At 42.7% G+C, this 10,689-nt stretch overlaps 1 protein-coding gene across 5 annotated transcripts in view; it reads right to left on the reverse strand.

Moving 5' to 3' along the window:
* LOC116399360 (protein FAM131B-like) overlaps positions 1 to 10,689 on the reverse strand; it is a 45,622-nt gene that overhangs the window by 18,086 nt on the left and 16,847 nt on the right. For all 5 annotated transcript variants that reach the window (XR_004213830.1, XM_031876465.1, XM_031876464.1 and 2 more), the window contains exon 2: positions 5,542 to 5,579. Coding sequence is in view for 4 of the 5 variants with exons in the window: in XM_031876465.1 (XP_031732325.1) it covers positions 5,542 to 5,579 (38 nt within the window). In the remaining variant the exon portion in view is untranslated. The remainder of the gene's footprint in view (positions 1 to 5,541; positions 5,580 to 10,689) is intronic.

The following is a 10,689-nucleotide window of genomic DNA, read 5'->3' on the forward strand; positions in this document are numbered from 1 at the left end:
TGTGTGTGTGTGTGTGTGTGTGTGTGTGTGTGTGTGTGTGTGTCATTAACACAACTTGCGTCAGAGGTCGCAGGATTTGGATTCAGAAGCACCACTCAGTGTGTGAATGTTAAGCTCCCCTGGTCAACTGAGGACAAAAACATTCAGGCGTCATCACCACCTTTGTAGTGTGTGTGTGTGTGTGTGTGTGTGTGTGTGTGTGTGTGTGTGTGTGTGCGTGTGCTCATATTTTGTATTCAAATAGACATAAAGTATACAACAGCTGAGCTCGTCCCTGTAGTCTCGCCAACAGTGTATTTTTCCTGAATGGCAGTGAGACGCGGCGGCATTGTGCGAGCAGAAACTCAAATCCATTCAGCCACGATAACATTGACGGTCTCTTATTTAACGTACGTTCTCAGCTCGACATTTAACTCTCCGCCGAGCCGGTTTAATCATCTCTTTGTGCTGCTGGAAGTCCCACCTTAAAGCGTTTTCATGAAGCAGACAGTTTACACAATAATAACTACCTATTTTCTATACCTTTTTTTATCCTGCGCAGGGTGCTTTAACATATCCCAGCATGCATTGGACAAGTTGCAGGGTACATAACTACTTTCTATTGTGGTTATGTTCTTCTTTCTTATGATATAATGTGCTACAGATATATTGCTCAGTCACAGCAGGAGCATGCTACAAACCATTTCACTATACAAACTGAAGAAACGCGATGATTGTCCGACAAAACTGTCCAAAAAATGTATGAGAAATGTTAGAAAAATCTGTTAATTGTGTCTGTGACAAATGAATGAATCTCTTGAATTCTGGGGTTTTGGAAGTCTTTCTCTCTTTTACATCATTAGAAGTTTGGAGGCACCTTCGGTTTAAAGGTTTAAAGTGTATCAGTGGGACAATAAGTCACATAAAGAACACAATAGTGCATAATAGAAACCGGTGATAGGATGTTGTACTACATGCCAGATAAGGAATTCATTTAAATGTTGTGCTGTGGGATCATCTTGGTTAAAGAGCTGCTAATCTTTAAAGAAGTCATTCGTTTTACTACGACGTGATGCAGAATTGCCGTTTCAGAAGCTTTTTACACTTTCAACAAAAACCCTGGTGGGAAACATTTCAGATTCTTTTAAAAAAAAAACTCTAAGAAATCAAATAGTGGTGAAATAATTAGCAGCGGCTTTCAAGAAAAACGTCTTTGCGGCATTATCGTTCAGAAGCTCACCTGAAGTCTAAAACCCGAGGAAAACCTCTCGTGGAGATAAATGAAGTCTTGAGTTCAGCTTCAGCTCAATTTCAGTAAGATCTGTTTGTGTTTTCCCTCCTATTAGTCGGACTTGTGTGAATTTCGGAAGGTGTATACTCGGAGGAGATCTGATAGGAGCACTCAGTATTGATCGGACCTTTAGTGGAACCACAAACAGGCTGATGTTTCAGCTAATGTGCCTTTCACCGAGCCCTAATGCTGCCGGGACGTGTCCCTGCTTAAGTTGACAGCGTTTAATGTGTGAATGTGAGTCCAGCCGTCTCTGTCCATGATGAGCTCATACCTTTTGATTCCTGCGTTCATTAGTAAAACATGAGCTGTTGTTTTTTGTGTCTGGGAAGTTTTTAAGGCGGTAACTTGTTCAGTGCAGTGTAAAAATAAAACTCCTACATAGTTAGCCACACTGTCCGGCTGTCCACCACTTTGGTCCAGACTGAAATATCTCAGCTAGTTTAGTTTATATACACAATTTAGAAAATACACAAACATAACGGAGATAATTAACATCACAGTGTAGGAAGAGGCAGGAAACCCACTGGGCTTATTTGAAGCCATAATGTTTCACAATATTAAGGAGAACACAAAAGTAATATACATAAGATATGACATATTATTGATATATAATTACAACAATAACAATACTTTTTCTTCAACTTCATCAAATTTTCGATGGATTTCCATTGAATTTGGTACCCACATGCATGGTTCCCAGAGGATGAATACTGACTTTTTGGGGGGGTTTTAAGTGAAATGTCTCAAACAACTATCGGATGGATTGCGGTGAAATTTACTTCACACATTCATGTTCCCCTCAAGATGAAATGTAATTGGTGATCCTTTCATTTTTCATCGAGCGCCATCATCAGGTCAAACCTGCAAAACTAACAGCCTCTGCTGTGCTAATTAGCTAATATTAGCATGCTAACACGCTAAACTGAGATGATGAACATGGTCGGGTTGTTGGTGCACCCATGAAAAGCAGTGGACAGTTATTCGTAAATGACCCACGTAAGGCAGGACGTGCAGGGCTTCCTCTAACAAAGTCCGGTGACGTAAAGAGCGAAGTCAGAAGTCCTGAGGAGGTCAAAGTGGATGAACGGATCAAACAAACACAGGACTTTCACCCAGGAGACCGCTGTTATGAAAACCAAGTCAACGTTGACGTATTTAAATTATTTTGTTTGTACTTAATTAACACCGCGCGTGTAAGTTTCCAAGCAATCTTTCTTATTTCAACCCATTAAACCGTGAGCTTTTCCTAAACCAAGTAGTTTCACTCGTGTTGCTGGACATCCGTAGGAGAGCTCACAGAAATTGAATCATACGAGTGGTTGTGTGAGAAAACCTTATGGTACAAGGTAAACATTATACCTGCTAAAGATCAGCACCTTTCTCAATGTGAGAATGTTGGCATGCCCATCCCATGTAGCATTTAGCTTGCTAGCACGGCTGAAGACGTTTAGCCTTGTTTTATCATCTTGGGTCTGAAGTTTAGATTTCTTAACTGTGCTGTTCCGTTAACTCTTCATTTGTTGTGTTACGTTAAGATCTCTCTGTGTAATCTTACAGATTTCATCTCTGATTTTCAGCCTGCACTTTTGTCCTTCAACTTCTACAACGGTGTGTTTGCGTTTCTCACTCTGCCTGCATAGTGTTTATTTTGTCTCTAGTGCTTTGTTTGTCGCACTTGGTCCAAAAGCCCCATCTTTCTCAGCGCGAATCATCTCTCTGAGCTCCCGTGTTATACTTTTTCAAATCCCTCTCCACCTGCTGGCCTCCGTCTGGGCAGGGCTATAAATTACACAGAGGAGTCATGTTTGTGGAAGTAAACAACTCGAGAGTTGCCCTGAGATCAGTACTCGACAGGAGCAACACTTAATCAAAAATACATTTCGCTACTGATTCCATGACCACCAAATGTCAAGGCTGAGCCACAAATATGTGCAATATATCAAAAGTTTTATAGAAATCACTTCTGACGAGGCTGGCGAAGAGAAAGTAAGAGGAAATAAGCGACAGGTTATTTCCATCTTTCCATTACAGTCGTAATTAACTTAGAAGTAATTTTGACAAATATACATTTAACGTGTAATAAAGGTTCTGATGCATGTCGACCTTCCTACCTTGTGTAGGAGGAAAAAATGAGAACACTGAAGAAATGGAAGCAGCAGCCAGTGATTGAAAAATAATAAGATGGATGTCTGCGTTTTTGTGTTTTTCTCTCCCCCCCCCCCCCCCCAACCCTTCATACTTCTCTCTCTCCCCAGGGTCCACAGCTGAGAAGTGATACATGGCTCAGTAATAGTCTGAGCTCCAGGGGAGAGCGTCTCCGTGTCCTCGGTAAGAGACTATCAACACACACACCTTCACACCCAGCCACGCACAGACAGTCACCAGGGTGCAGGCAAACACACGGGAGTACACACAGATTTGACTAATATCAGCTTCTGGAGGCCGATATGTCCTCGTTTCTTTCAATTTCTTTATTTTCTCTCGACAGATATTGAGACATATTCAGCAGCTTCAGTCATTAATATTCTTCTTGTCTGGTTCGAAGGAGCCTCTGAAAAAGCATTTAGATCGCCAGACTTTTGAATGAAACAAATACTAGTAGACTAGAGGAGGATTCATTCAGCTGATAATCACAGTGAAGTCACAAAGCATTACAGTGGCATTTGTTGTATTTCTCTGTACTGCAGCACATTGCATTTAATATGAAACAATGAGGGTAAAGTGCTGGTTTTCTCTTTTAATTTGACGTACATTTACATCAGATGAATAGTGAATCAACTGTAGCCCTGTTCCATGCACGGCAAGCTATCACGGGGCTGATACATGCAGACAGACCAACATTCACACTAATTTAGAGCCTGTAATTAATTAACTCCCAACAGAAAGCAAACTCCAGCTGATTCAATCCAACGTCAGTCTTGCTGTGAGGCAGCAGAGCGAAGCACTTAACTTAACTCTCTGGGACAAACTAAGATCAAGTTTGTCTTTATATACAGTATAGTAACGTGTTTTTTTAAATATTTTATGGAAATGATTGGCTTTATTGGACAGTTGGAAGTATACACACAGACAGAGGCATAACCACTCAGTTGCCACAGACATCTGTTGTGATGATCTGACAGAGAAGAACAACATCCCTCTGTTTGGCCGTAAACACTTTGGCTTCCTTGTGTTTTGTTAGAAAAAGATTGTCGGGGTGCATTGTCTTAAAACTGAGCGTCCTGAACACCCTGAAATTTGAGTTGAAAGAGAGCACTTTAACCTGCTGGTCATTAGAAGACTACTCCACTAGTTTAGCATCACACTGATCTAATATTGTCCGTCTTACTTTTCCTACATTACCCACAATGCCGACAGTTCAATCAGAGATTCAGATGTGTTATGCTAGTAGTGGCTAATGTAGCATCGAGCCCGTGGAGGTAATTTATAATATAAACTGGACACGGAGCATCCGCTCAGCCCTGCTTTCCTATTTGTCCTAGTAGCCACTGGTGGTATTGCAGCTACAAATCCACAAGGGGCATTTTCCCCATAGACCCCAATGTTGACTTTTTCTATCACATCTTTTTGATTTCATGAGACTTTATGTTTGTAAGACTTCTTGAGAGAAGCGATTTTAAAATCTGTGACCTAAACGCGGAAGCTAGAAAACTTTTTTTGGCGTAAGCAGCAGGCGAGCACTCCTCATTGGACTGAATAGGTGCCATCTTGTGTTCTGATAAACTCACCTCTTACAGGCTTCACACAGCTCCCTCCAGAAAGACTGAAGGCATTATACTACTTGTTTCACATGCAGCAGTACTTTGATGGGTAAAATTGGTGGAGTTCTCCTTTAATTCACCTAAATTCCAATGTGCTGGAGTACAGAGACAAAACAAAACATGTAGCACTGTCCTAATGCTTTCTGACTGTAGTGCAGACAAAAGACAACACACACACACACACACATAGTGAATCATTTATCCCTTTTCAGAGTTTAGATCTGGGCGACCTTTCTACGGACCGATGCCTGGCCGTCTGACAGCAGGAGGCAGTTCTGGGTGAGTAACAACGCTTCTTTTTCTCACCTCTAAAAGATTTGAGGAGACAAGAGGCGACACTCTCACGCAACGTCATTTCTGTCTGGACTCTGTTCAGATGTAAGAGGAGAGCCGAGGACACCGGCACTGCCTTTTGTATTCTGTCACAGTGGCTTTCAGCAAAATGGAAAAATAGATTGAGGTGTGCAGAAACGATAGAGGCATGAAAAAAAGATAATAGCATTTTACCTGATCCCCATCTTTCTGTACCGGCACAGCATCCGCTGCTGGAGAGACAAAGAGAGAAAGAAACAGAGGGACAGACAGAGAGATATGAATTAAAGATAATTTCATTATCACAGGTGCTTCAGTATAGCTACAGGTATCAGACCATGGCGGGAAACACAGACGCCAGGAAACATCAGTCCAGAATACACAATCGCTTTGTCTCAGCTATTCATGAGAGGGGAGGACGAGCGAGGGACGGAGAGACGGGAAGGTGTGAGTGAGGGACGCTGACAGAGAGAGAGAGGGGGCGGAAAACAGTATGTCAAACTGATGCAGCCTTCAACATGCTCGCTGGGGGAAATTGACCACGCTGTCCACTACTTCTCTCCCTCGCACACAAACACGCCGGGGCTAAAATTAGATTCATTATCCACGCCAAGCTTTGGCACACAGAGGGCACAACCGGTATGAGTCACGAAGGCCACAGATGATTCTGAAATATGTGAGGGTGATGAAAAGGGTAAGCTATTCTGTTAGTTGTTATCATAAGTAATGCAGTGCTATTTTAATAATTTAGAGGCGATAGAATGGAAGACGTGCAGTTGACCAGCCAGAGCCTGAAGATTTGATGATGACTGATTTAACCTCTCCTTCCCATTACACTTGAGTCTGACCTTAACGTTAAATGAGTCCAGTGCAAACACCCACGTGAAAAGCATCCACGCATCACTGCTCCATCATTGTCAGGTTAACACTGTTCAGTGACAGTATTCCAGCCTGGTAATCAGATGCATTTCTCCGACATCGTCTTCGCGTTGGTCAGCATCGAGAGACGCATCCGTCTTCGCCGACTTCATTGTCAGTCGTCACAGACGGCGTTCGCAGAAGCGGTTGCCAGGAACACTTAATTTAACGTTTGTCATGTCGGTCGAAGATTTATTTCTCTGCGAGTCGACTTGCATCGACCCGCGAGGCTGTGTCGCTCTCATCCAAGCTTGTCTCGGGGTTTTATTTTTTGCCATTTTCTCGCCATTGACTCATAATAAATGATTTGTGCATTGTTTTACTGAATTATTCTCTCAAATGACTCAATTCACTCTCTCCCTGCAATAAATGATACTCTTATTGTAGCAGTAGGAACTGACGTTACAGGTTGTTAGATGTGTTGCAGAGATACTCCCCCCAGGTCTCTCATTCTGATACAATTTTAATGCCAAATTGGATGTGGTTTCAGTTCCTTGTTTACTCTTTGCTTTCTAGTTTGGCTGGTGGTGGACGTATGCTGACGTGTAAAGCACGCAAAGTAAACAGTAAAAACTGTAAACGTAATAAATGTAACACCAAGCGGCATCCTTTGGTGCTGAGAAAGGAAGCCAACGCAGAAGTGCTAAAAACTACAGTTCCTCAAATGTTCCCTTGAGGTTCCACAAGCGAGTCAATCTCCACAGACCTCCATGTTAAAACTTAAAAGCTGAAATAAACATGTTTACAGCTTGGTTCAAAAAAAATTGTGGTCGCTATAGCTAATATCCTCGTTCATGACAACTGTACAGAGTGTTTAAATTATACTTAAGGGCGTGGCTGATTTGAGTGACAGGTGGGCGCTGCCTCAGCTCCACCAACGATCCACCTCTTTGCCCATTTTCACAGTTAGGCTGTTGGTCACTGCCAAGATGGCAACGGCCGGAACCGCCCACTTTGATCTTCACAACGTCTCCTCAGAAACCTGGGTGACGTCACGGAGACTACGTCCATGTTTCATACAGTCCTTGGGACTTATTTTGAGTGCAGAGTTCCTTTATCTTTGACATCCTTTACATGTATTTTATGGGATATTTTTTCTGTTCTATATCAAAAGTTTTCATCCCTGAAACCAGGCCACGTACTTTTAAGTACGCCTTTTGTCAAATGTGAAAATCTTGTTTTGCTTTTTCTGTCACAAAGCTCACAATGACTGAGCAGCACTTTTATTATAGATGCCGTCGACAGATGGGCAATTCTACTCAGTCTGGGGAAGATGACACCAGGATTAGAGTGGCGTGTTAGCGGCGGAGAGATAATGAGTCAGCATCAGTGCCGGCTCAGACGGTGGAGCGGTTTGGGATTTGAGACTGAGATCTCTCTCTTGGATTCTCAAACCGAGCAGGAAAAGTCTGAGGAAACGTGAAGTAGAAGCGACCGAAAGATCACTTATTGAACCCACACCCGGTCTCTACTTCTGCAGAGAGAGGTCGAAGAAAAATTAACAATACAGGAGGTTAGATTATTAAAGAATGAGTATGTTTATGTGCACACTACTAATCCATTTAAAGGAGCAATATGCAACATTCAGAGCATAACTATATAGCAGCGAACAGCTATTGTCTATGTAAAGACATGGTGGAGTAATGTCTCTGTTAGCGCTGTTAGCATCATAAGCTACAAGCCACCGACTGTTAAAAGCCATTGAGAGGCCATCGGCATGTTCCCAATCTCGTATTAAGCTCCTTTAAGGAAAATCCTGGTTGTGTTTACACATATACTGGCATCTAGTCCCACAACAAATATACATTATGATATACAGTAAACATGGTCAGAGGTGAAGAAGTGTATTTCCTCTCAACAGCTCAGCTCTAGACCAACCTAATACTTTGTATATTGATTTTTAACATTATCTACAAATGGAACCAGCAAGCAAAACAAACATGCTGTGTTTGTTCTATCTGATTCGATTGCGATACTTCACGATAATTCAGTTTTAATGCCAGTCAGCAGATGAGCAGCCTGCAAGAACGGCAACCACTGAGCAGGAACTCTGACTTTAAAATCATGTAATCAGGTATATATATATATATATATATATATATATATATATATAAAAAACTCTTTTGTGACTCTCTCCCACTCTGTCTGTCGAGCTGTCCTCGTTGCTCCCGGCATGATTCATGAGCTCTGGGAGGGTTGTCAGCCGCCGCGGTTCACCTGCTCATCCAGAGCCCCCGAAGGCCATAAAAGCTGCCCATTAGCTCATTTTCTGTCTCACTTCCAGCTGGCGTCCACCTTGTATGCTTTCCTGTTTTTTATTTGGCAACTTTCAGCACCTACACAGCCACCTGTTATTTTGATTCTTTCATCATTTGTTTGGTTATCAAATGTCCAAATTTCCCAAAGTGACGTCTTCAAATGACAGAAAGGAGCAGTAAATCACATTTAAGAATCTGCATTAATGACTTAATTAAACAGTTAATAAATTATCGCAATTGTTGTATATTTTTAATTGAATCATTTAATCCCTACATGCAACGCTCTTGCCGCTGATTTGCCTCATTTTCCCACTTGATCTTTCGTAATCTATTTTTGATCAATTGCTGATCCTTTGTGTCGCAGTCCCTCAGCTAGTTTGTGCCATTGGGTACATCCCAAGTCTCTTAATTCTCATTTCCTCGCTCCTCGATCCTCGCTTGAACCGGAAGTTGTTCTGCGCCGCCATATTGACGGCCGTCCCAAAGCTCTTATTTAGCTCTGAGGATCGAGGATGGAGGAGGGATCTCTGAGGAGCCATGAGCGAGGACCCACGAGAACAGACTTACAGGAAGTCTTTTAACGGCCGACACTTTTATCGCATCGTTGGGATCGAGTAAAAAATGAAATCTCTGTCCAGTGTAACGTCGCCAGCGCTGAAATTAGATTAATTATCCACACCGTGCTTTGGCACAGGGGGCTGCGATCGCGAGGCCTGCGATGTTGAAGGAAATTAGATTTAAGTGGCGATGAAAGGAGAGGCCTCCCCCGTGTTAACACTAATTATTACCTCAATCTCTGATATGAGAACTCAGATGAAATGCTGCCGCTCCTCCTCGTCGCTCCTGTTGGATCCAAAAAAGAGGCTGCAGGAGACACTGAAATACTTAAAGTCAAGGGCTTTGAAATTAGTCCAACTTCAGCGACAAATAACAGAAGTCGAGTGAAGGGTGCTTATGCGGAAAATTGCTTAAGTTGTTTGAATATCACTCGCAGATTGTTTCGAGAGAGAATCATCTTGAGCTTTCTACACTCTCGCCAGGAGAACGCTTCATTGTTCAAAGCCACGTCCTCTCTCTCATCTCCCTTCTGATGAAAAGCTGATTGAAGCGGATTTAACAGCTGAAATCAATGAGGCAGCCTGGACTGACTTATCAGTCCACTTCGATATTTCTTATGTACTGTATTCTCAACATATAGCCCGACATCCTCATTGATGGCCGTCCGCATTGATCCGGCCCCTCCCCCGCTGAAGGGAGCGATGCCGATCGACAGCGCCTGAAAATAACCTCGGCCTTCACACTCACTTCATTGGAGACTTAAGCTTTCCATCCAAATCAATATCAATAAAGCCCTTTGAGGAAAAGGGTGTGGGTGGAGGTGGTGGTGGTGTGGATGGAGGAGGAGTGTGGGGGGGAGGGTAGAAGATACAGTTCAGAGATGATGTTCTTCATCTCAAGGGACGAGAAATGACAGCTCCGTACCAAAGTCGCTCCGAGCGATCGATTTGTTGAGTAGAAGAAACCGACTGAAAGGCTTCAATTCAAAATGCTTTCTATCCGCTTGGACAGAAGAAGACAAATGCTCCGCACAAATACTTGTATTCTATAAAATGCTGCTAGTGTCTAACATTATCAGAGAAATAACCCTAACCCAAAATAAACATTTAAAGGGCCAGCGTGCAGCATTCTGGAGGATCTATTAGCGAAAATGTAATATAATATTCATAACTATGTGTTCAGTAATGAATGATTTAAACTAAGGATCGTTGTCGCTTCGTTGGCTTAGAGTAAGCTCTTCAGAGGAGCCGGTCCTCTTCAGAGAGTCGGCCGCGTCGCACCGCCATGTTTCGACAGTAGCCCACGACGGACAACCCAAACGCCAGCTCTAGAAAGAGCCTTTTACTCGAGCCAGAGAGAGCAAAACCGAGGTACCGCCAGCCGGTGTCTGACTTCTCCTGGAGTAGAGTTGTTAATTTCTCATATTAGCTACATTTACACACAGAAACACACATTATAACACATTATTGTTGTTATTATGACACATTTTTAGGCCTGACCCAGGACTTCAGGTGAAGGACAACATTTGCACCGAAAGAGTGACTTCGCCAACATTGTTAGTCTCTCTCTCTCTCTCTCTCTCTCTCTCTCTCTCTCTCTCTCTCTCTCT

Source organism: Anarrhichthys ocellatus, unplaced genomic scaffold (assembly GCF_004355925.1).
Source record: "Anarrhichthys ocellatus isolate YVR2014 unplaced genomic scaffold, GSC_Weel_1.0 scaffold110, whole genome shotgun sequence".
NCBI lineage: Eukaryota > Metazoa > Chordata > Actinopteri > Perciformes > Anarhichadidae > Anarrhichthys > Anarrhichthys ocellatus.